The sequence below is a fragment of the Musca vetustissima genome, unplaced genomic scaffold, assembly GCF_032173495.1.
Source record: "Musca vetustissima isolate MV318-11 ecotype Yass unplaced genomic scaffold, APGP_CSIRO_Mvet_v1 utg16045, whole genome shotgun sequence".
NCBI classification, from domain to species: Eukaryota; Metazoa; Arthropoda; class Insecta; order Diptera; family Muscidae; genus Musca; species Musca vetustissima.
Genome location: NW_026882574.1, coordinates 258,288 through 285,239, shown reverse-complemented (window position 1 = coordinate 285,239; position 26,952 = coordinate 258,288). Strand labels below are relative to the sequence as shown.

Below are 26,952 nucleotides of genomic sequence, written 5' to 3'. Positions count from 1 at the left end.
TTCACATACAGAATCACTTGATCTAATTTATTACAGCTTATGGGTCGGGTTGGCGCTCTTTAAACTTTAGAGTTTCCTCGAATATAAGCTTCTTTAAGGTTTCTCTTGGAAGATCATCTAGTTCCATTCCAATACGAAAAGGTACTTCTGCAACGGGCTGCAAAAAAAAAAAAATAAAAACAAAATACATCATTTTGAGAATGTTAGCAGCACAGACGTCTTTATTTTTAATATTATAGTTTGACACATAAAAATTATTTAATTCGCTATTACAGTCGTATAGTATATACCGTATTGTGCAGACGTGAATTTCTCCTCATATAACAAAACAAAACATACTTTAAAATATAGTACTGTTATTCGTGCTTGTTCTTCTTCACAATACAAGAGTCTAAGCAAAACAATAACAAAAATAAATTGAACAAAATTAAGAGACCGTGCGACGATGATGTTGTTGCCTCTTCAAGGCATTTAACTATGACCAAGGTATATTTAATAAGGTAGCCGCATCGGCCCAGCTGTTGGTGCAAATAAATGTCAAAAGTGTTGTTGTTATGTAAAACCAAAAAATTAAAAAACAAAATTATAAATGAAAATCTCCGAATTTCGAAGAGCTTGTTTGGAAATACTTTTATTAACATTTTCTACATGAATTTGTGTAAAAAAATCTTGTCAATCTGTTTGTTTTGGCAAAATATTTTTGACATATCAAAATACAACAACCGATGTTTTTTGTAGAAATTCGCCGATGCGGCTACCTTGTATATCTACCTTGACTATGACTAAAAAACCAAAACCTAATAGCTCTTCTCAGAGAGTTGGAAACCAAAACTATTTCGCCCTCTTCAAGCTGTGGGTCCTGATGATGCAGATGATGATATCGAAAATACTGTTATCGATAATCCGAGCAGTGATAAAATACCACCGATAACTATTCTGAAATGCAAAACTGAACAAGTACATGAAATGTGCAGAATATTAAATATTTCGTCGTACTCTATACGAAAAATCTCCATCGGATTAAAACTTTTTCTTACTAAGAAAGAAGATTTGAATGCCATGTGTGATGCACTCGACAATAATTTTAATTTGGAATATTTTTCATATGTCCCAAAAACCAAAAACCTTATAAGGTGATTCTATTAAATTTTGATAAAATGGACCCAAATGTGGTAAAAAAACACATTTAAATGAAATGGGCTTAAAATGTATGGATGTGAAACTTGTCATCAGAAAGGCTAAGGATGGACTCAACGAAAACATAACATATATGTTGTTTATTTCCAACGGAAAACAATAACTTTAAAGGAGCTCCGTCAAACCTATTCTTCAATAAATCGTATAAGAATCCGACGGGAATACCAGAAACCCAACAAAGGTTTGTTATAACTGTCAAATGTATGGTCATGGATCCAATCGTTGTAAAGTCAAGACCTGAATGCAATACAACAATTGAAAAATGTGCAAATTGCAGTGACAATCACAAATCGTCGTCAGTTGACTGTCCTAGCCGCTCTAAGTATATTGAACTGAGGAAACGTTACGAAACTCGCAGTATTAAGAAGCCAACAGTTCAATTTAACAATAAATTTAATTACATCAAAGAATTCCCTAATAATCTCAATCTACCGGAGATTCCGACCGTATATGTGTGGGCTATTCCCCAAAACAATAATCGTCCAAACAATAATTTATTTTCAATAGATGAAATGAAAAGTCTCACTATTGAACTAATTTCAAATTTAAGCAAATGCAAATCGAAAGCGGACCAATTTGAGGTCATTACAAGTTTAGCATTTAAATTTTTATATTGAGCTCAACAAATCTGAAAATAATGGCATGGAATGCGAGAGGCATCCGAAATAAAAATGAAGAATTAATACATTTTCTGAATAAACACAATATCGATTTCTGCCTTTTAAATGAGACATGGCTAAATAAAAATCATTCATTGAAAAACACAAGATACTATGTTTATAGAAAGCATCGTGAAGGTAGTAGAGGAGGCGGAGTGGCTATTCTCATTAAAAAAATATCCAACATCAACTAATACCGCCTCTAAATACTGTAAATATTTAAAATATCGGAATTAAAATTTATAGAGGAAATGAGTATTTATACGTTTACTCCTGTTATTTTCCAGGAGGAATTTCAAATGCGGAGTTGAGGAAACGTTTTTCATCCGACTTGCGAAAGATAACAGATCCTACCTTCAAATTTGTTTTAGGAGGAGATTTCAATTGCAGACACACTTATTGGGGATGCACTAGAAACAATTCGTGGGGAAATGTATTATACGACAAACTGCAACATCGCGACCTACAAATCCTTTTTCTCCAAACAATTCATATATCCCGGCAGATGCAAGACGACGTCCATCTAACTTTGACATTTTTCTGATAAACGTATCCCAAAATGTGCTTTCTATTAAGACTATCAATGATTTATGCTCGGACCATTTACCAGTCATCTGCGATGTCAACGCGAATGCAGCAACAGCTGAAACACTACATTTTGATTATAATAGAGCAAATTGGAAAAGATATAAAATGTTTATAAACGAAAATATTTCTAATTCCGAAGAAATCGCATTATGTGACGACACAACCCAAATCAACAGGATGATTGAAAAGTTTATTAACGTCATTAAAGCTGCAATCGACAACAGAGTTCCTAAACGTGTACAGTCTTATCCAAACAAGTCAATTCCTCTTTTTATAAAAATTTTAATACAACACAGAAACGTGTACAAACGGAATTTTAAGAGATTCAGAGAAGACTCTGACCGTTGTCAAATGAATCGGTTGAATAAAATCATCAATAAAGAATTATTGAGTTTAAAAACAAGTCTTGGAATAAAATGTTATCCGAATTAGATTACTCCTCTAAACCTTTATGGAAAATCTCTAAAGTTTTACGTCGAAAAACTAAAAACATTCCAACATTAAACCTCAACAATTCATTTCTGTACTTACAAAAGGTTAATGTGACATAATAGCTAAGCATTTTGAAATTAATCACAACCTAAGCAATAATCTTAGCGACACAGAAACTATTTGTGAAGTAAACACATCCTTGTCCGAAATACAATACATAAACAGTAATATTGAAGAAAATTGTTACTTAAATGTTGCTCAAACCGAGGCACTTTTAAAAAAAATGAAGGTCAGAAAATATCCTGGTTTGGACGGAATAAACAATAAAAGTTTAAAAAATTTAAGCAGGAAAGGGAAAGAATTCCTAACAACTATGTCTTGATTTAGATTAGGCGAGTTTACTTGCGGCAATTCTTGTCGTTCTCCTTTGAACTTGCTTCATGCGTCCAACAAATACGAAATACACAAAACGAATTGCCAGAAAATTGTCGGTACGAGCAATTTTTTTCATTTCTATTCCCCTTGCCCCTCTCTCCTACAAACAAAGACTTGCCGCAAGTTAACTCGCCTAATCTAAATCAGGACTATTTTAAACTCCTGTCTTAAATTTTCATACTTTCCTACTGCATGGAAATGTTCGAAAACAATTCCTTTACTCAAACCAAATAAGTCACCCGATAGTCCTGCATCATATAGACCGATAAGTTTGCTGTCGTCATTAAGTAAAATATTAGAATCTGTAATCAAAGAAAAACATCTTAATTTTATAAACATAAATGACATTCTTCCTCCTCAACAGCTTGGTTTCAGAAGGGAACATAATACTGTCCACCCTCTGTTAAAAATTAAAAACACGGTCCTCGAAAACTTCAATTTGAATAAATTAACTGGAATGGTTCTACTGGATATAAAATCTGCTTTTGACTCTGTCTGGCACGACGGTCTTATCTTTAAATTGAGGAAATTGAACTTCCCTTTGTATATTATTAAAATTATACAAAGTTTTCTCAAAGAAATAACTTATAAAGTTTACATTGGTGCTACTTCTTCCGCAGTAATCAATGTAAATGCCGGATGTCCCCAAGGATCCTGTCTATCGCCAATACTTTACAACATATTTACACACGACATACCGTCTCTTATAGGATGCTACACATCTATTTTTGCCGATGACACATCAATTATATGCTCTGATACTTATGCAATAAATATAACTAACACGTTGGAGGCAGCTCTGCGAAAACTGCACTCTTATTTTCATAAATGGAAGATTTTACTGAATGCTTAAAAAAACGAAGCCATGTTCTTTACTAGGAAGCGCAAAGATTGTTTCCTTCCACAACGGCCAATCATCTTAAACAACTGTAACATCGAATGGAGAGATAATGTAAAATACTTAGCAATCATACTGGATAAAAGATTAACTTTTAAAGCTCACATTCCATACATCTTGGACAAAATTAATAAGGTTACCAGAATTATGTACCCGTTGATTAATAAGAACTCAGAACTTAATCTTGAGAATAAGAATCTTATCTACAAATCAATTTTTCAACCTGTTATGTTATACTGTGCTCCAGTTGACATTTTGCAGATGAAGGCCAATCTGCAAAATGTCATCTAAAGAAACTTCAAGTTTCGCAAAATAAGCTTTTAAAAATGATCTACAACCTTCCTTGGTTATATTCCTCTAGAAGACTACACACTCTAACGGGATTCCAGACTGTCCAGGAAAGAATCAACATCTTGATAAATTCATTTAGAGACAGATGTCTAATTTCTCCATAGCCACATATTAATGATATAATGTCATAGTAATTTTAACTCTTAACCTACAATTTAAAAAACATTCAATGAGTTTTTATTTCGCTCTTCTCCCAACCTTATCCAATGATAATTGTTACTTATTTATATTATTTAAACCACATAATGATATAGTAGAACAGGGATTAAAGATCCCTAAGCTCTTGTCTTATAATTATATATATTATATAATATATATATATGGGCAATATTGCCAATTTTTTAATATTCCATTTTCAAAAAATCAGCTTTTTTGTTTTTGTGGCACATCAATGATTTTTGGTACACATATAGAGAAAAATGTTCTGACTCCGAAACCGTTCGCGATCAAATTTTTGGTTGATGCGCGCAAAAGTTATCGAGGTTTTAATTTTGGGCATAAGAAAAAAATCTTAAAATTACGCCGTTTATTATATTGACCAAAAACGTTGATATATATCTTCCTCCGTAAAATAAGAATATGAATATATTATAATAATCACGATAAAGTTGCACATATTCGCGAAATATGAGACAAATAAAAAATATATAGCAGATTACATCAATAATTTTAATATATTAATGACATGCACACACCTAAAAAAGAATTTAAAAATATCCACATAATCTAAACAGCATGATGAATCAAATGATATCAAAATCACACAAGTCCGTGTAGCGGTTTCTAAATCAAAGCGACAACAAAACAAGATATTGAGGAAAATATTTGTTTTTGGTTGAAAAAATAATGTCATCAAATTTATTTTTTTAATTGTATACAAGAAATTTCAGAAAAAATGTTGGGGTTATTCTGCTATTTTACCCGAATTTCGCCGAAAAATTGACATATATAATAATAATCACTTTTTGAGTATAAGTATACGCCTTGCGGATTATATAAAGACCCTTCCCATAAATCTTAGAATTCTATAAATAGGAATAAATCTTAAAATAAAATAATATTATGAAATATACATTTTAAATTGCGTGTAAATCTCGTAATTCTCAAAATCATTTGATGCGCATGCGGTTTCCAGGAAGTACTGAAGTTTATCTTCCATCATTTGACAGCTAAGATGTGCCACACGTTACATTGAAGAACCCAAAAAATCGTAAAACGCGAATAATTTCCGAAAACTCCATATGCCATTAACGCGCATCCGATTTCTGTGAGCACCCTAAAAAAATACATCGATCTATACCGATTTCAATGTGGTCCATTAAGAACCATGGATGTGCGCTCACACTATTTTTGAGATAAATTGCGTCTAAATCGCATAATTCTCAAAATCATTTGATGAGCATGCGGTTTCCAGGAAGTACTGAAGTTTATCTTCCAATCCATATATATTTTGCGAAATTTCATTTGACGGTTAAGATGTGCCACACGTTGCATTGAAGTACCCAAAAAATCGTAAAACGCGAATGATTTCCGAAAACTCCATATGTCATTAACGCGCATCCGATTTCGGTGTGCACCCTAAAAAAATACATCGATATATACCGATTTCAATGTGGTCCATTAAGAACCATGGATGTGCCAGCTCACACTATTTTTGAGATAAATTGGGTACATCTCTCTTTCGGCTGAAGTTTTTAAAGTTTTCTTTTCGAAAAAGATCAAAATCCGTATGAGGTCATTTATTGAAGCGGAAATGATCCCCAGAAAACGCAAATAAATCCGCGATATTTTCAAAAACATTTTTTGTCAAATTTCGTGTTTTTGGAAGGCCAGTTCCCGCCGTTCTAGTAGATGGATCTTCATGAAGAAGATTTTATATCATCCGAAACGTAAAAAACTTTATTGATCGCGGGTACCCATATCATTCAGTTGACAGATCTAAAAATTTGGCCCGAAAAATAGGTTTTTTAGAAATTTGATCGCACAAAATTTCCACTTTCGGATGAGTATTACTCTGAAGCTGTGCATACTACATACACAAAATACATATTGTAGCAAGATATTTTATTATTTCTCCATAAAATATTCATAAGAAGAAAAAAAAACATTAGTATAAGTCATTATTATCCTATCGTTAATCCTTGTTGTTTTGTTTTGATTCACTGTGCAACATTATTTAGTTTAGACTTTGAACCTTTGCACTGCGTAAATATTTATTGTTTGTAACGAATATTCAAAACAAATTGAGTGAACGAACAAACGCAACAGTTATTGAGTGACTATTGATCACTGATTGAGTGTTAGTTTAACGTTGTTTATGTTGTCTCTTTTATCCTTTAGTTTGCTAACGTAAAGAAAAGCTTTTGTTTGTCAGTTAAGATATTGAGTTAATTTGAATTATATTCGATCAAATACTTTTGAAAGCTTTGTTTGGATCGCTATAAAAGGACAATGGTTTTACACAACAGACCTTGATTCTCTTATAGACAATCCATACGGTAAGAAGTAAGTCTTCTTGGAAACATGATAATGTGGCCGGTTGACTTATTCTTCCAAAGCTAATTACATGGAATACTTGGTGAAAGCGATGGCAGTCCCTTGTATTCATGTCTGAGGCATATGGAATAATTGTCAACAATGTAAGATTATTGCTTTAATAAAATATTATAACGTTTTATGTAGAAAACCTTGGTGTGTTTCATTTTAATTGGAAAATATTCAAAGACACACACTAAAACCCGCTACATAATTGGTGCCCAACAAACATAATTCAACCCAATTAATTTGTATGGAAATTCCTGTAACCCCAAGAAGAAAAAGTCCACGTTTACAAACAATGACGAGTACATCTCTAACAACCGAGCAGTTTGAGAAGCTGGTTAAAGCCGTAGCTGCAGCTAATGTTAAAGTTGGCACGTTTACTCACTGCACGGCTAGGTATAATGGAGAAAAAGATTCCACTAAGCTGGAGGAATTCATCTCAGCTATCACTACGTTTAAAACGGTGGAAAATATAGGTGATCAGGATGCGATCAACAGCATGCCGATGTTATTGTTAGGCGACGCTTCTGAGTGGTGGAGTGGTGTAAAATCTAAAGCGAATAAATTTGAGGATGTAGTGAAGATGCTTCGTGACGCCTTTTGTCCAGCAAAGCCAGCATGGCGCATATATGCTGAGATTTTTGATGGAAAGCAGCAGAAAAACGAAGCCACTGATGTTTTCATTAGGAAGAAGAGAGCATTATTTGCAAAACTTCCAAAAGCTCCGTCTGAAAGTGACCAAATTGACATCCTCTTTGGAATGCTTCACGTCCAAATTCGTGATCGAGTTTTTCGGCATAAAGTGGCAAATTTCGACGAATTACTCAATGATGCACGAGAAGCTGAAGATTCCCTAGGTGAGCGTGGCAAGGTTGTGAACACTGAGAATGTAGCTGCCGGTGGTCCAATTCGATGCACGTATTGTCGCAAAAAGGGTCATACTAGAGACAATTGCTTCAAGAAGGAGAAAATTGAATCCGAAGCGAGGCAACAAGCCAATTATATTGCTCAAACCAATACGGAAAAACCGAAATTGGCATGTTATGGTTGTAATGCTCCAGGATTTGTTCGAGCAAATTGTCCCAACTGCAGCGGAAACAAAAATAAAGGACATGCTGAAGGACATGTTGGTTTTAATAATATGTCACTTCGTACAGTTGGAAGAGAGATTCCACTGGCGAATATTCAGATGTTCGGTGTAAAAGGTCAGGCATATATGGACACAGGAGCTCGTACCAGTATCGCTAGTGCCAATCTAAAGAAGGTAATGGATTTCCATGGTTGCATATACAATAAGGTGCGAATGGAAATATAAACAAAATAAGATGATCCAAATAGCCATTTCGATTTTCCAGACTGTTTGCCATTACATTTGAATCTGCTCGAGACGATTAAAGTGGCCAATCGAAACATAAAGCCTATCCCAAAAGTGATGCCTGCATCAACGTCGGATACTGTGAAAAGGAAACATGGAGATGAAGTACATGTGGAAAAGAAGTACCACCGTGAAGTCTACATGTCTGAATTTGAGGATTTTGGACCGGAAATTACCGGAAATGACTATTCTCCACATTCAATTCAAGCTATTTTCAAAGATTGTCTACCTCTGCATGAACAGGATACACCAGAGCGTAGCAACAAAGCTGAACTTTTTCGTGTTAAATCACAAAATGACGAGTATCTAGACTCAATTTTCACCCCTCTATTTATGGCGGATTTCACTATTTTAAAGCCTTCTGACGGACATCGTCTAAATTATGAAGAAAAGTCAAAATTGGACCAACTTTTGAAAACCCATTGGGAAATTTTTGGAGAAATTTGTGAACCAACACCCTTTATGGAACACGCCATTAACACTGGTAGTAAATCTCCAATATTTTCGCCTGCTTATCGACTATCCTTCGCGAAGACTAAAGAGTTAAAGGCAGAAGTTGACCGTATGCTCGATTTGGGAATAGTGGAAGAATGTGAATCTGCTTGGGCATCGCCAGTTGTAATGGTTCCAAAAAGAGATGGAGGCATACGTGTTTGCGTCGATTACCGAAAACTGAATAGTTTTACTGAGCCTGATCGCTACCCTTTACCAAGAATGGACGATTTGTTACATGCCGCCAAAAGTACTAAGTTTATGACCACATTGGATCTTCAGAGTGGATATTACCAGATCGCTGTAGCCGAAAAAGATCGTGATAAAACATGTTTCATAACACCATTTGGGTTGTTTAAATTTACAAGGATGCCATTCGGCCTCAGAAATGCCCCTGCCACATTCCAACGTCTTATAGACCGTTTTAAATCTGGCCTGAGTGAAGTATTTATATTTGCCTACTTGGATGATTTAATAATATGTTCGGAAAACTTTAAAGAACATTTACAAGATTTGGATTTGGTGTTTAAGCGTCTAGCCCAATATAAACTTCGTGTAAACAATTCAAAATGTCGTTTTTGTTGCCGGGAAGTAAAATATCTTGGCCATATTTTAACTCCTGCCGGTATAGCCGTAGATCCAGCAAAAACAGAGGCAATTTCGGAGAAAAGGGAACCCAGAAACTTGAAGGAGTTGATATCTTTTATTCAAACATGCTCATGGTATCGTAAGTTCATATGCAATTACGCTGAAATAGCGAAACCCCTTACAGATTTAACAAAGAAAACTGCTACATGGATTTGGGGGGATAAACAGAGAGTTGCGTTTAATGAATTAAAACAGAGGCTAATATCTCCACCAATACTGAGGCAAGCTCAGGATGGCTTGCCATTTATAATGAAAACGGATGCAAGTTCGTTTGCTCTCGGAGCAGTTTTGATCCAGGGGGAGAAAGGGGATGAACATCCCATAGAATATGTGAGCCGATTGCTTTCTAGTGCTGAAAGAAATTATTCTACCACGGAGAGAGAAGCATTGGCAATTGTTTGGGCCTGCTCAAGATTCAGAGGTTACATCGAAGGAGCAGAAATAATCATGATGACTGACCATCAACCATTGAAATGGCTACTAACCGTCAAGTGCCCTGTCGGTCGTTTAGCCAGATGGGCTTTGCAGGTACAACAATACAACTTTCGAGTAGAATACACTCCAGGAAAATCTAACTCCGTGGCAGACATGTTATCTCGTCCAAGTGGTTTTGATGATGAATCAAATACTTCTCCTCTTTTAAACATCCAAATTGATTTCCCTACCAGAACTCCAGAAGAAGTACGTGCAGAACAAATGAAGGATGAAGCCATAAAACGGGTCATCAATTCATTGGAATCTGAGGATGAAGATTTGAGTCATTGGGCTAATCGAGGATACATTATGAACGAAGGAGTCCTGTATCGATATAATGATGATGAAACCGATGAAGCACAATTTGTTGTTCCTGAGCACGAGCGACCTAAAATTTTAAATACATATCACAATGATAGTACTGCTGGACATTATGGTGTGGAGAGAACCATGCAACGAATCTCTAAGAGATATTTCTGGCCAGGTATGAGGGCAGAAATAACAAAATATGTTAAATCATGCATCGACTGCCAGCGATATAAAGCAACAAACATGAAGCCTGTTGGACTTATGAAGACAACCAGTTCCAACCAACGCTTTGAAGTTCTAGCTGTTGATCTTTTTGGGCCACTGCCTCCAACTGCTGATGGTTATCAGTGGATATTAATTGCCGAAGATGTTGCTTCGCGTTGGACTGAGCTTTTCGCCTAGAAAGAAGCCACTGCCGAAATATGTGCTAAGGTCCTAATAGAAGAGGTATTCCTTCGTTATGGAATCCCAAGAAGGCTTAAAACTGACAATGGAGTCCAGTTCATTTCTGCCATAATGCAGCAAGTAACATTCTGCATGAATATCCAACAACAATTTACCCCAGTGTACCACCCCCAGGCGAATCCAGTTGAACGTAAGAATCGCGATATGAAAGCACAAATGGCTATTCTTGTTCAAGGACATCACAATACTTGGTCCACCCATATAAGTGCAATTAGATTTGTCATGAATACCGCCAAATGTCAATCCACGGGATTTTCCGCCGCATTTCTGACTTTTGGAAGGGAATTGAGAACATTGGATGACGTACATCACGATTTAAGATCTATAGTAGAAAGTGAAAACTTTGTTCCTCAAATTTCGACTTATATGAGCAACTTATCAAAAATCTTTAAAGATTCCATGGAGTGCGAACAAGGAAGACAAGATGCAAACAAGAAAATATATGATTCCCACAGAAGACCACAGCCACATTTTGATGTTGGAGCCACAGTATTGATTACTACCCATGTACTTAGCCAAGCGTCAAAAGGAGTATCATCAAAGTTTGTTCCGAAGAGAGACGGTCCCTATGTCATAACAAGGAAAATTGGTTCATCGTCCTATGAAGTAGCTTCTCCTGAAAATATCTACTTTCCACTTGGTACATATCATGCGTCCGCATTGACACTTTATGCAGATGATACTACTAATATTATGCCACAGCCTGTGCATCCCATACGCAAGAGAGGAAGACCAAGGAAGTCCTAAGATGTGTTGTCGTGCTTTCGGACCGAAGCCGCACTCCAAAGGGGGAGATTGTAGCAAGATATTTTATTATTTCTCCATAAAATATTCATAAGAAGAAAAAAAAACATTAGTATAAGTCATTATTATCCTATCGTTAATCCTTGTTGTTTTGTTTTGATTCACTGTGCAACATTATTTAGTTTAGACTTTGAACCTTTGCACTGCGTAAATATTTATTGTTTGTAACGAATATTCAAAACAAATTGAGTGAACGAACAAACGCAACAGTTATTGAGTGACTATTGATCACTGATTGAGTGTTAGTTTAACGTTGTTTATGTTGTCTCTTTTATCCTTTAGTTTGCTAACGTAAAGAAAAGCTTTTGTCAGTTAAGATATTGAGTTAATTTGAATTATATTCGATCAAATACTTTTGAAAGCTTTGTTTGGATCGCTATAAAAGGACAATGGTTTTACACAACAGACCTTGATTCTCTTATAGACAATCCATACGGTAAGAAGTAAGTCTTCTTGGAAACATGATAATGTGGCCGGTTGACTTATTCTTCCAAAGCTAATTACATGGAATACTTGGTGAAAGCGATGGCAGTCCCTTGTATTCATGTCTGAGGCATATGGAATAATTGTCAACAATGTAAGATTATTGCTTTAATAAAATATTATAACGTTTTATGTAGAAAACCTTGGTGTGTTTCATTTTAATTGGAAAATATTCAAAGACACACACTAAAACCCGCTACAATATCAAATTACGCAGATTCGCGACTACAATAATCTTATAATCGATTTCTAGAAATTCATGTTCGCGTATTAAAGCTAGAAGTAAAATTAAAAAAACACTCAAAATCGAGCTTCAAAATGTCAGCATCATTTAAAGGTAGATGCAGTGAAAATTTTGAAAAATGATACATAACGGGCCTAGTCCCCATTTTGTTGGCTTCTAGTTTTACTTTGACACGAAGACCGTGAAATGAGTGGCTTAGTCACAAATCGATAGAGAACATAAAAAAAACTGGTTCGCCTCAACCTGTTTTTACACATTTTTTTACATTAAAGTAGACACAGCTTCCACCAAAATAAAGTTTGGAGGTCAATATCATGAACAGTTTGCAACGAGAGATCAATTAACCCAAAACTATTCACTTTTTTTCATATACTTAAGTAATTCCCGAGTTATAAAGGGGTGAACCTCCGCTTCAGCTATGTTAAACAATTGGCAATATTGCCCATATATATTACAAACAATAAACAGAAATTGAAAATTCGCTATTAATCCATTTGTCAAAAATGAGACAATCTGATTGTGGGTTTTTGTTTATGGTTGAATTTGGAAATGATTAGTTTCGGTATTTCAATAAAATGAAAGTTTATAAAATAGAAAGAATTGTGTAGTGAATTCATTACAATTTTCACGAGCAACTCAAGACATCGAATATTTAGCAAGTACCCGCAACATCATTTGAGATTTTTTAATTTAATTTAAACGAGAATCTAGCCCAAAGGGCCAAAAGCGATTCAAAAAACAACAAATTAAAAGTAATATATTCTATTTATGCCAAAACTAGCAAATGTCCGCTGCTTTATTTTTTTTTTATTGATTCTAAAGCCTCCAAGGCCAATTAATAGTTTGACAATTATAACATTATCCTAAGTAGTAAATTATCTATACAATGCGCGGCCCAGCCACAACTGCAGAAAAAAATACAAAAAAAAACCGGAATTCATAACAGAATACACCTCAGATGGGTGCAAAGTGTGTTACAGAACACCTTGGCGTGTGTTCGATACACTTCTGCCGTTGAAGTGAATGCCAGAACATGCCCGATAATTACAGAAGGTAGTCTCATTTGAGAATTTTATGATGGCAACCCATTTTAATTTGGAACTCGTCCATGGTATAATAAAAGAAGGTAACAGCAAGTGTTGTTGTACAACAAACGATACAACAACCACATTGAAATTTGTTTTTGTAAGTTTTACTAGTGTCAATATCATTTGACAGAAAAATGTAAACAAACAAATTATCAAAAAATAATATTTATTTTGAAAATGAAATATTTTCGAATCCTCAAAATAAAATTTGAAAACATGAATGAAAATCTATCAAATTTACATTTCTAGCGCTTCCACATCTTTCCTATAATTGAGCCATTGCCACTTATATGTGTAACACATATGAAAATGCAGGGAATTGCCAGTTATTCCATGAAGAAAGATTTTCTTCCTCAAACTTTCCCAGGTAACAGGTAACAGCAAGTCCCAGCTGATTTGATTCCAACGTAATACTAGTGTCAATATGAATTTGACAAATTATGTTTTTAAAAATCACCCAACAGGAAAATTGTGAACGCATACAATTTGTAATTGTTCTTTATTAAATGTGCTCCCGTATTCAACTTACTCAATCTGCCTGCTGGGAAAGTTTGAGGAAGCAAATCTTTCTTCAAGGAACAACTCGCTATTCCCTGCATTTTCATATGTGTTGCACATATATATGGCAATGACTCAATTATAGGAAAGATGTGGAAGCGATAGAAATATAAATTTGATAGATTTTCATTCATGTTTTTCAATTTTTATTTTGAGGATTCGAAAATATTTCATTTTCAAAATAAAAATAATTTGATGATAATTTGTTTGTTTGTTTACATTTTTCTGTCAAATGAGTTGACACTAGTAAAACTTACAACAACAAATTTCCATGTGGTTGTTGTATTGTTTTTTGTACAACAACACTTGCTGTTACCTTCTATTATTATACCATGACCTTGTATAGTTATGCCATGGGTGCTACCTATTTTCCTAAATTGTTTAACCTTTTTTTGATGTCATCCATTTTAATTTTTAAAATCTGGCCGACTTACAAATTGGTTCAATAGGTTTAAACGAAAGGTAAGTCATTTCATAAACGAATAACACGAATAATAAATGATTTCTCATGTGTTGAATTGTATATTCGTGGACATACCAAACCTAAGACAATAAAATAGGTACACCTAATTTAACTATTCTATAAAATGTATTTATGTATGTATTTGCTATTGCTTCCGTTAAGGTACACACCATGGCACATATAAACAAACACTCCCAACAGGTTGTTTTGTTAATTTGCCATATTTTTAATAAGGCAAATATCTTGACGCACTGGAAGGATGGATACCCTGTTGCAGTCCTCAGGACACACATAATTTAATGGAACCACATAACTTACACACACTATTTTACGCTGTGTATGTTGTTGGCAAGGATTATTTGTCAGCTCCTCCTCCGCAAATAGCTGGCGTCTACACATATTATTTACGATCCAAAGTTCCTCGAACAGCTTTGCGTGACTGATTGTATCAAATGCCTTTGAAAAAAAATGCAACTTGCATTTAACAGAGTAGTTCGATGTATGTATTCTCGTCGTCCTTTTGATCGCATTTCCGATTATGTTCGATGTTTTCTGGGTTGCTCGTTCACACGTTTTGTCAACTATAGACTATTGTTATTATTCTACAAAGTATATAAATAACATTCACCACAGTTTTTAATCAACTTCTTTACTTTTTCTCATTCAGTTCGTGTGAATCATCATGCCTAGAATAGGACCTCACATGAACGAATCGATTAGCGTTAGAGTATCAAGAAGTCTTCTTCAATATTTCTCTGAAACCACGCAATGGATTGATGTTTTTTTTTTTCAACAAACTTTATTTTATTATTCGGTCTATGGCTGAAACTGATTATCATTTAAAATTTTTAACTTATTTTTCCTTTTTTAAATAAATTTGTATATATAAATAATGGTTGTTATGTAAAAGTAGCGGCTTAACTTAGTAGTTATGATGTAATATATTATCAGTGCTAATTATAATATTTATTTATTATTTTTCATGTTTTTTTTTTATATAAATATAAGTATTACGCATATATAATTCTATACTGAGTAGCTATGAAATGCGGTGGAATCTTTGTAATTAACTTTAAATTGGCCACATAAATTGTAAATTGGCTTAAGGAAGGAATCGAATAAAAATAAAATAAATAATCACCAGACCGAATTTATATTTCAAAGTGGTTATTTGCGACATTTAGAAGCACTTAGAACTTATAAGCATTCCAATTTTAATAATTTTAGTTCATCGTTTATAAGCCCTAAAAATGCAAATGTGCGTGTATGTGATAAATGCTGTAATACAAGATTCTTCCAGGTGCTTTCATTTACAATCATGGTAATACTTTCATAGTTTATAAAAGTCACATTGACATTAATTGTATACAAAACTATTTTTATTGTGTTTATTTTGACAAACTTATGTAATGTTTAACGACGATGTTTCCTCTCTGCACTATGTACATGAATTAAACCGTTCATACTTTTCATAATTCATGACATCGAATTTTAATTGTTTAAAAATAAATAAATTGAAAGCATAAACTGTTTGTTTCTTGTATTATAATGTAAATATTTGAACTACATCGGGAGCATTATTGTCTCACACTACCCACTCTCTCTCCCTCTCACTTCTGTTTGAATAAAATAGCATTTTATCGATTCAAAACAGAAATGTGTGAAGTATTTTTTTTAAGATTAAAGTTTTAGTAGTAATTTACTAAAATTTTAAGTGGAACTAAATTTAATGTATGCTTCCCCCTACTAATACAGACAGAATAACAAAACCAGAAAAGTTTCGAAATGTCAACTTACCTCATCTCCAGGATCATAATACTGTTCCAAATAGGGATTCGCTAATGCTTCTTCGACAGATATTCTATTGTGAGGATTAAACGTTAACATTTTGCCTAACAGGTCCAGGGCCCATTCATCGGCATTGGGGAATAACCGTGGCCAGGGCACTTTTGGTTTGAATGGCAATGACTCCAAATAGTTGCGTGCCTTTTGAAACAATACACACTACATAAGTATTTTATTTCTATTTATTGCACTTTGTAATTATTACCTTCTCGTTGATAATGCATTCCAGATCCTCCTTAGATGGTGATCCAAGAACACCTAAAATATGATTCAATTGATCCAGGTAATGTTTTCCTGGAAATATGGGTCGATTGCTAAGCATTTCTGCTAAAATACAGCCAACGGACCAGATATCTATTGATTTGGTATATCCCTTAGAGTTGAGCATTATTTCGGGTGCTCGGTACCAACGAGTAGCAACATACTCTGTAAGGAAACCAGTGTGATCATGTTCCGGATCAGCTACACGGGCCAAACCAAAATCGCATATCTTAGGAAAAAAAAAAACAAACAAAGTTGAATTAATGAATGTGATTCCATAGTCTTAACAATTTCCAACATACCTTCAGGTCGCATGTTGTATTCAATAGTAGGTTACTTGGCTTCAAATCCCTATGTAATACATTAGCAGAGTGAATGTATTTTAAACCACGCAGAATTTGATACATAAAGTAGCAAATGTGATCGTTGCTTAGCCTCTGCAATGAATAAAATAAAACATTAGTGGCTCAATAAACATTTGGTCTGTTCCCTTACTGCACGAATCTACTCGATTTTACTATTTTCTTCGATATCATAAAGGGAAATTCGTTATCATAGTAAAAAGTAGTAGATTCTTGCAGTACGGGAACATACCAATTGTTTTCATAAATAAACAAAGGAAGGCAATTGCATGTATTGTCAAAAATGATAATTACCTGGGTTTTAAGTAATTTATATAGATCAGTCTCCATTAAACACTGTACAATATATACATCACGCATTTGCTCTATGCTGTCCACCCTTAAAATATCACGTATATCGATTATCTGAAAATAAAATATAAATACAACATTATAAAAAATCTTAAATGATTTTCCTAATTCGCAGTAAACATAGATGTGTGCTTCGAAAACCGATTCAGCCAGTTTCGGCTGAAAATGACAATGAAAAACTTGTGGTCGTACTTCAATATAATTATCATGGTATAATAACACTGTGCGACACGAAAATTTTTCAGGGGTTCTAATGTACCAATTCTGTTTAGTTGGAGTCCCTGGACCACGAAAATACCTTTGGTTTTTCTGGGTCACTGCGAAAATTAAATTTATAACGGTAAATATAGAGAAAAACGTGGTTTCATGGATTTTCAATTTGAAACTCGAATAACATATTTACTTTTTAACAGATTTATATTATTATTTTTTTCTTTCGATGGGTACAATTTTTCCTTTCAAACAAGATATATATTTGGTAAATCGGCTGAGGATTGGCTGAGTTACAGCGGTTGAAATGTAAAAAAATACGCATAAAATTACAAAATTTATTTTTCTTCGGACTGTACGATGAAATTATGATATCAAGCCATATAAGTTTTATTATATTACGGGGAAGAAAATTAAATTAGTTTTTGAAAATGATAAAATGAAAAAAAAATCAAAAAAATCGGTTAAAAAATGGATGACTTATACACATTTTTGTATTGATTCTATGAATATTCTCTAAAGGAAATATGGGTCTATCTCGTTTCCTTTTGCCTCTTGCAAACATAACGGTTTGTATATAATAATATAAATCCGTTAAAAAGTAAATAAGTTATTCGAGTTTCAAATTGAAAATCCATGAAACCTCGTTTTTCTCTATATTTACCGTTATCAATTTAATTTTCGAAGTGACCCAGAAAAACCAAAGGTATTTTCGTGGTCCAGAGACTCCAACTAAACAGAATTGGTACATTAGAACATTAGAACCCCTGAAATTTTTTTTTTTTATTTTGTAGCACCGTGTAATAGGAGGTAACAGCAAGTGTTGTACAACAAACGATACAACAACCACATGGAAATTTGTTGTTGTAAGATATACTAGTGTCAATGTCAATTGACAGAAAAATGTAAACAAACCAATTATATTTATTTTGAAAATCCTCAAAATAAAATTTGAAAAACATGAATGAAAATCTATCAAATTTCTATTTCTATCACTTTTACATCTTTCGTATAATTGAGCCATTGCCATTTATATGTGAAACACATGAAAATGCTAAGAATTGTGAGTTATTCCATGAAGAAAGATTTGCTTTCTCAAACTTTCCCAGCAGGCAGATTGAGTAAATTGAAAATGGGAGCATATTTAATAAAGAACAATTTCAAATTGTATGTGTTCCCAATTTTCCTGTTGGGTGATTTTTAAAAACATAATTTGTCAAATTCATATTGACACTAGTATTACTTTGGAATCAAATCAGGTGGGATTTACTGTTACCTTTTATAATTGTACCATGTATAATTATTAGAAATTTAGCATAACGTTAAGGGTCGTACCTAAATTCATGCGTTTGCGTACGTATTTATTCACAACAAAAGTTAAATACATGTATTTCAATGAATGTTTCCCAAATACGCATTGCGTATAAAAATTTAAAGTTGAAATTTTTCAACATTGACAATGCGTATTTTAATTTTTTTGAAAATAGAATTTCAGTCATTGAAATTTGTGTTTCAATAAATGTAAACATTTTTCGATTAATTAATAAAATGTTTTCATCCATTTTCAATTGGCACATATGCAAATAAAGTCCTTGCGTATTTGGGTCTAACAAACCCTATGAAGGTGATTTTTGTACGGAGCGCAAACTTTTGTTGAAGTTTAGTGGAGAAATTTTAATATTGTCTCGTTAAAGTGTTATCCCTGGCCAAGCAAATTACGAATATATAGGATTGGATTAGATTAACAAGGTTATTAATAAAAAATAAAATGTTTATAATTTAGTCATGGACAAAGTTCCAGAAAACACACAAATAAATCTACTATAACACGTTAAATACTTACATTTTCATGTTTGAAGCGAGTTAAAATTTTGATTTCGCGTAATGTGCGTTGACAATATGTTTGATGTTCGAAGGGTGATATTTTCTTTATCGCCACTTTTGTATTCGTTCGTGTGTCATATGCCGATCTGTAAGTAAATAAAATTTATGCATGTATTATTTGAATTGGTGATCCTGTGTAATGCGGTGTACGCACTAGCATTTTTGAATGGCACTCTTGCCCAAATTTTGCTTGTTTGATAGTGTGGCCTCACATGTTTGTCATTCATCAGGCAACCACAAAAATATTTATGGTTGTTGGACAGTCAGTAATCGATAAAAAAGTTGACAGTAAAAAATGATAGTGTGTATACCGCTTAAATTTTATACGATAATCACAGATTATTAATAATAATTAATGGAGATGTTATAAAACATCGAATCTATTTGTCAAACGTAAATCAAATACAAAAACAGCGTTTATCGGTACCCTCCTTCTTCAAATGGTTAACATTTTTTAACGGTTTCGGTTAAAGTAGATATCGGATATAAGAAACTAAAAAACAGAGATTTCTTCCTTATTTGCGTTTTGTTCCTATATGGAATTATCGGATATAAGAAAGTGGTTTCTTATAAGCGTGCATACGCATAGAAGAAATCTGTTTGTTATATGAATATATTCTCCTTAAATAAAATGTTTAAATGAAAAGTAAGAAAAACATCAAAAAACATATAAATAAAAGAAAAAAAGAAAGTTTATAAAAATACAAAATAAATTACAGCCTTTTTTATATTTTTTTACATAAATAAACAGTTTGGATGTTATGAAATTGATAATCTAGTCTTCTTCTCCAAAATAGACCCTAACCTAATTCTAGGCTTTGTCAAAAAATTGACTTGGCTAAAATAATGTCTCTTCCGCTCCCACCTATTCTGACTACCTCTCTCTCTACTCTTCCACTATCTTTTCTTCTTTCTCTTTATAGGTACACCTATACATAAAGGATGATCACAATGGACATAGTTTCCGAGTGGACGGTTGTTACAACAGCCGTACATCCCAAACCTAACCTAAGGTTTGGTAGAATTTGGTTCGATTCGAATTAAAAAACAGGCGGTTAAAATCAGTTCACAGTTTGGCTAAAAATAGCTGTATACGTATAAATATTTTTTAAATAGAATGAAAAAGTCTTATTTTCCTTTGTGCTAGGGAGTTAGCGCGCTGATGAAATAAAACATTTTCAATGTTAATAAATTGGTCAACAATCTTAAATAGTTTCTTATATGAATCGTTTTCAAATACCTTTTCAAATATCTCGGTGTTTTTGATAAACTTTCTTATATGAGATGTGCTTATATCCGATATCTATTTTATTATTGTACATATTTTTTATTATTATATTATTATGTATTAGAACAGATTTTTTGCATTTTATTTTGGTATATATGTATACAATTATAAAAAAATCAAAGTAATAACTTTAATAAAGAAACATGTTTATTACTAACAAACTTGAAAAAAAGTTTTTAATTATTCAGTGTGTATACATATTCTTGACATACTGTGTATTACACAAATTTATTTACACTTATACAACATCAGACAAAACCGCGAAATATTAGGTTGGGGAAGAAGAAATCCATTATTTTTTCGGCAGATGGATGTACTGATAGATTTCTGAATGCAGTTGTGAGTTACAGGGTGTTAAAAATGGAAGTGAACAAAGAGAAAATTCGATACATTTTACAGTTTTTCTTTGACATAGGCGAAAATGCAAGCCAAGCGGCTAAAATTGTTGTTTATGGTTCCGATATTGTAACAGCTAATTATAGCTCTGTCTGTTGACTCGATATTTGGTAACAATTGTTACTAAATGTTACTAAATGTTGTCTGTTTACACAAAAATCCAGTAAAAGAGAGTCAAGTGAAAGAGCAAGTTTGACAGTTGAACAACAACAAAGTGGCTGGAGTTTACTGAAAGAATTTTATTCAGTAAGATTTTGCAACTCAGCCATTTTCTGATCAGCTGTTTTCTGACCAAACACAAAAATTATTTAAAACATTTTAATTTGCAAAGTTCAATTTGAAGTTAATTACAGAAATAGGAAGAAAATTCGTAAGTAATGCAAAGTTTCATTAAATTAGAAACTAATTCCTTATATATTTTAAGGCAAGTTCCAGATAGAGGGCAATGTATTGATGCAGGGAGCTTAAATGTTCCCGGGGAACATACCAGATCAATTTATCTTTTATTATTCATTTTATTTTTAATATTAAATGCAATACAAATAATTGTGTTCGTCCTTTGTTTGTTGTTTATTTTGGCGCAAATCAAATGTTTTCTTGAATCAGCTGTTTATTTGCTAAATCTTACTAAATGTTGTCTGTTTACTTTTTTCAGTATTATCGCAAAAGAGAGTAAGAAAGGCTTACTCTCTGAACTAGAACTTACTGAATAAATGTTACTGGAAAAGTAACCAGACACACCTTATGTACAATTTTGGTTTCGTAGATTCCGTTCAGGAATTTTTGATGTTAAAGATGCACCTCGCACAGGTAGGCCGATCGTCGGAAATGTCGATAACATCGCAGAAATTATTGAAGTTGACCGGTAGCAGTCGTAACAACGCCCATGAGCTAAAAATCGACTGTAAAACTTTTTTAAACCATTTACAATTGACCAGAAACGGCCAGCATTGGCCAACAGATACAGTCCGGGCTTGGCACCCAGCGAAAAAAAAGAAAAAACAATCCCACATGTTTGTGCCGTATTTTTTCTACATGGGAGGGGCGTTATATTCCGGGATGCCTGCTCCGAACCGGGATAGAAATAAACCCCGGACCTTGGTTCTGTTCCGTTTGTCGGAAACACATCCACCACAGATCAACGTCGGTGAGATGCAATAGATGTATGGGATGGGTGCATTTCTGCGGCTGTTCAGATCGTCGCCAACGTTATCGTCGTCAACGTCTTTGTCGTCGTCGGATTATGAGACAACCCAACAGTCTCCTTTACAGCAGACGCAGAATTTAACACCACATTTTCCTGTACAACGGCGAGGAAATGCAGCGTTTTTGCAGTTTAACTGCAATGGACTGCGAAATAAAATTAGAGGAGATTGCCACAACTCGCCGGACATCACCATTGTGTCACCAGGTCTGATAAATGACGTAATCTGGAACCCGTAATTTCTCTTGGTTCAGGCCGTAAGTAGACCCCCCGATTTCATAACCTCTGAACGCCGAACTTTCCTGAACCATGGTAAGGCTGATTGGCAAGGTTTCATATCCCCACATTCGCTCAGATCCCCGGGTAGATGGGAGGAAATTCCGAGACATAATCACTGCTGCAGCCGCCCGCAATATACCTGCTGGTCGTATACCCGAAGTGAGTCCAAACAGCAGAAGCGACGGTGCTTGCGATTGAGCGTGATGAGCTTCGTCGTACAACACCTGAAGACCCAAGAGTGAAAGAACTCACCCTTGAAGTCAACAGATTAGTATGCGAGCACAAGCGGAAAAAGTGGTTAGACCACCTGAAGCTCTGCAACATTGGATCCCCAACAAGTAAATTGTGGGCAACAGTTAAGTCACTCTCGAATCCCGGCAGGAAGGATGATAGAACGGCTGTCACGTTTAACGACGTAATGATGATCCGAAGAGATGCGCGAGTTTTTTTTAACAGGCAGTTTATAGAGCACCCCGTGAGTGACATGGCTAAACGAGTGTGCTTCGTCGTATTAGAGGCCTCCGAGCCGAGGTGGTACCACCACAATTTTCGAAGGATGATGTTGCATGTGTCATTCGAAACGCTAAATCATCCAAAGCTTTGGGCCCGGATGGAATCTCAATGATAATGCTGAAGCAACTGGGTAAACCTTGAGTGGGGTACCTAACTGCTGTTCTCAACCTGTCGTTAGCCACCCACATTGTTAATGAAGCCTGGAAAATAGGCAGCAGAGGTGAATCGTACAGGCCGATTTCCCTTCTGCCTCCAGTAGCAAAGACGCTTGAGTCAATACTCCTCCCTATGATGAGAAGTAGGTTTCCAGTCCCTCAAAATCAACCTCTACCTTTCTGAAATTCCACAACCACCGGACGGCATAGAGATCGTAATGTATACGGATGATTGTACGATCATGGCGTCAGGCGCCATTATCGATGGCATCAGTGAAAGGTTAAATGTGAATGAAATGAAGGTGTTACGAGTAGAATACAGTTTGTTAATAAAAATAAAAAAAAACTCCCTGATGATGATCGTCGAAAACAATCAATTGGATAGAATTATATATGATTATGATGAACGCCGAAGACGATCGAAATATCGGAAACAATATAAAAACACACTAAATAAAGCAGAATTTGTTTTATTAAAACGACTATGGCAATTAAGTCAATTTAGGTAGTCTTTTACTTTTTTATTAATGCAAGTCTTCTAAATTGGTTTCGATAAGTCTCAAAATTCAGAATTTTAATGTTTTTTATATCTGATAAATGACAATAACATTTTCTTTTTTGTTTTGAGGAAAAATATAAAGCAAAAAACATACTGTCATAATGAACAAATTGGCTATTTTGCATGCATTTGTCATCAAGGTGGACCAAATATCGCAGGAAGATAGAACATTTCCGCGGAAAACTAAAGCTGGCTTAACTCGAATATTGACTACAAAACAAAAAAGGATACACGGGCTTGAGTTTCCTTTCGAATATTAACCCAAACCTCAAAATGTACGCTCTCTTGTTTATATATATACTTGTGGCCAAAACTAAAGCTACTAAAATTACATCGTTAATAAATGCCACATAACTTTTTCAAAAATAAAGATATCGAGTTGTTTTTTTTTTAATACGTTATTCACTTAAAAAAAACAGAAGCAAACTTTATAAAGAAATAAATAATAATTTATGGATAAGGGAATTGCCTCAATTTTTGCTTGGACAAAACTAAAGCAACTCTACAGTACAAACAGATGAGCTCTAAAATTTTAGTTATAGAGCTCTAAAGTTGTAATTATAAAGCTAACCCATTATAATTACACCTAAGTCTGTTTTTACACGGTCTTTTTGTACACGGTTTAAAAATTGAAAGTTTTTTTTTTAATCTGAGTATTTTTAATTTTTTACACGACGGAATAACCATTTAGCACGATTTGAAATTTTATGTACATAAATTTTTTGTCAAATTTTATTCTTGCGAAGTACCTTCATATCACAAAAAAGTATTTATTAAAGAAAAAATTCTGAAACCATCGATAGTATCGATAGTTTGCGAACACTAGCTTAAAGATTTAAGTGAATTCCCCTTTAGCGCGTAAAAACAATTTTTACTGGTCAAAGCAAATGTGAATAGCACTAATTTAGGGGAATTCCCTTTTTTACACTTCTTTTACACGGCTTCTTCTGGAACCAATCTACCGTGTAAAAACGGACTTAGGTGTGCTATGTTTTGGTTTCTACACCTATTTTTTGATCATTTTAAAAGGATTTTACTTCAAAAACATGTGTCTGTTTTCGATTTGACTTACTGCCAACAAATATAAAAAATGACTAGAAACAATTACAGTACAGTGATAAAGCAGCTAATTACCAATGATTATGAATAAATGTATCACAAAATATATTTTGGAGAAATATTCCGTAAACAAATCCGTGATTTGTCGAATTATAAATCTGTTTTATGCAACTAAATCGGTAGTGAACATTCATCACGGAGAAAGACTGCAATCAACAACAATCAACAATTTGCCATAGCAGTAAAAACTCCCATTTAAAACTTCAACGGAAACGTTCGATATAACCTTAAGAACAGAGCGTGGACGAGCTGCCCGAAAACGATCAAGTAAACCATATTATATCTGAAAACATCGGATAGTCAGATTTGCTTTCGCAAAAGCTCATATTAATTGGAATACGACTCAGTGGAGAAATACAAAAACCTCAAACACGAAAAAAGAACAAATAATTTAAGGCTCGAACCACAGTATTGCAAAGGTAGCATGGAGGTGTGTCAATAATGGTATGGGTATGTTTTTCTTTTTATGGAGTTACGAGATTTATTGTATAATGGATCTGATTGTTTATACAAATGTGTTGGAAAATGCAGTTCCCTTCGAAGAAAATATACCCCTTGACAGGGTGTCTAAGCATGGAAATAACCTCAAACATACATCGAAACTTGTCCAAGATTGTTTGCGGAAGTCCAAAATCAGGGTTTTATAATGGCGTCACTATAATCAGATCTTCAACCTATAGAATAGAATCTTTTAAGGGTATTCCTTTTTAAAATACATTTTTCGTTATTTTTTTAGCTAACTTCCTCTTATCATTTTTAGCTTCTTTTAGCTATGTATAGATATTTAATAAACGAAATGATAGCAAAATCAAAAGAGAAACCTAACTTCTTCCCACTGGTTCAGGATGCGAGGAGAAGTATACACAAGGATCAAATTATATCAAAAATGCTGCGTAATCAAAAATTATGGTTATGCTGTCGATTACTAGCAAAATTCACCAAAAATTGAGTCAATTTAGTTTTCCAGTGAATTTTTTTTACTTCAAAAAAATATGTTTATATTTTCTGTTTTTAAAAGTTAATAAATTACCTATTTATTTCTGAAAAAAAAAACTTTCATAAGTATATTTAAATAAAAAGTTACATGTCATTTATTCTGTTTGAAATTTTAGTTGCATTAGTTTTGGCCACCAGTGTAAATCATTAAAAAAAAAAAAATAAAAATCGCTTAACACTGCCGTTATTAATATTTGCCTTAAAAACAGGACAAATTACCTATAGTGATATAGTAAAAATTTGAAAACGATCCGTGACCCGGCATTGACCTAAACTTAAGCCCAAATTAGTAAAAAAATGGCCACCGTAACAATTGAAACAAAATAGAAGGTTTACATGTTTTCTAACATCAAATCTAAATGCATACACTTGAAATGTTATAGTCATAGCATTTAATTTTAAAATATTATTCATTGTTATTATTGGAATTTATACTTTTATCAGAATGATTATGAATTACATACATACATACACAGATAGATTCTTTGATAATATATTGTTATATGTGTGCGAGTTAATTATTGCAAATACTTACACTACCATACCATAAGCACCTTCACCGATATAGGCCAAGTTACGATAGCGTGGACCAACTTCAAATATCTGGCCACGAATTATTTCTGCATTGGGATTATCGGTGTGTGTTGACGATGACGCTGCTGAACCACTGCCGTTGTTATTCGGTTGCTGTTGTTGATTGGAACCACCTGCTGCCTCTGCCATAATGTTTTTTTTTTTTAACAACTGACTGGACCGAATAAAATTTGTTGATACTTTATATCTTTCAGATGAGATGCCGAGAGAATACTGTAAACTCTTCCCTAGTCCGTTTCCGTTACTTCCTATATTACAATTGCTTTCGAAAAAAGCCAACGAAAAGCCTTGCAAAATATGGGTAACGCCTATAGAACGCACCAACAACAGGTATCTTTTTGACAATTTTCACTTATTCTTACGCTACGGTGAGATCTACACCATTATTATACGGCGCATATACGACATACATACACACTTTGAAGAAAACAA

General features: G+C 33.9%; 1 protein-coding gene across 1 annotated transcript; it reads right to left on the bottom strand.

Annotated features, from left to right (window-relative positions):
- On the bottom strand, nt 1-26,659 carry LOC133329060 (mitogen-activated protein kinase ERK-A). The gene is made up of 7 exons (XM_061537557.1): nt 26,462-26,659; nt 19,377-19,503; nt 17,267-17,377; nt 16,913-17,047; nt 16,555-16,839; nt 16,302-16,490; nt 1-157 (listed from the first exon to the last, which is right to left on the bottom strand). The coding sequence occupies exons 1-7, from the start codon at nt 26,647-26,649 to the stop codon at nt 38-40; spliced, it is 1,155 nt and encodes a 384-aa protein (XP_061393541.1). The 5' UTR covers nt 26,650-26,659; the 3' UTR covers nt 1-37.
- Between the last annotated feature and the right edge of the window lie 293 nt (nt 26,660-26,952).

What these genes read in the sequence shown, in the direction of transcription:
- LOC133329060 (XM_061537557.1), bottom strand. Translation starts at nt 26,649, where the DNA reads ATGGCAGAGGCAGCAGGTGGTTCCAATCAACAACAGCAACCGAATAAC. An exon ending in GGTGCTTATGGTATGGTAGT is followed by an intron (nt 19,504 to 26,461) that starts GTAAGTATTTGC and finishes ATTTACTTACAG; the next exon opens with ATCGGCATATGACACACGAA. An exon ending in ATTATGATCCTGGAGATGAG is followed by an intron (nt 158 to 16,301) that starts GTAAGTTGACAT and finishes TTTTTTTTGCAG; the next exon opens with CCCGTTGCAGAAGTACCTTT.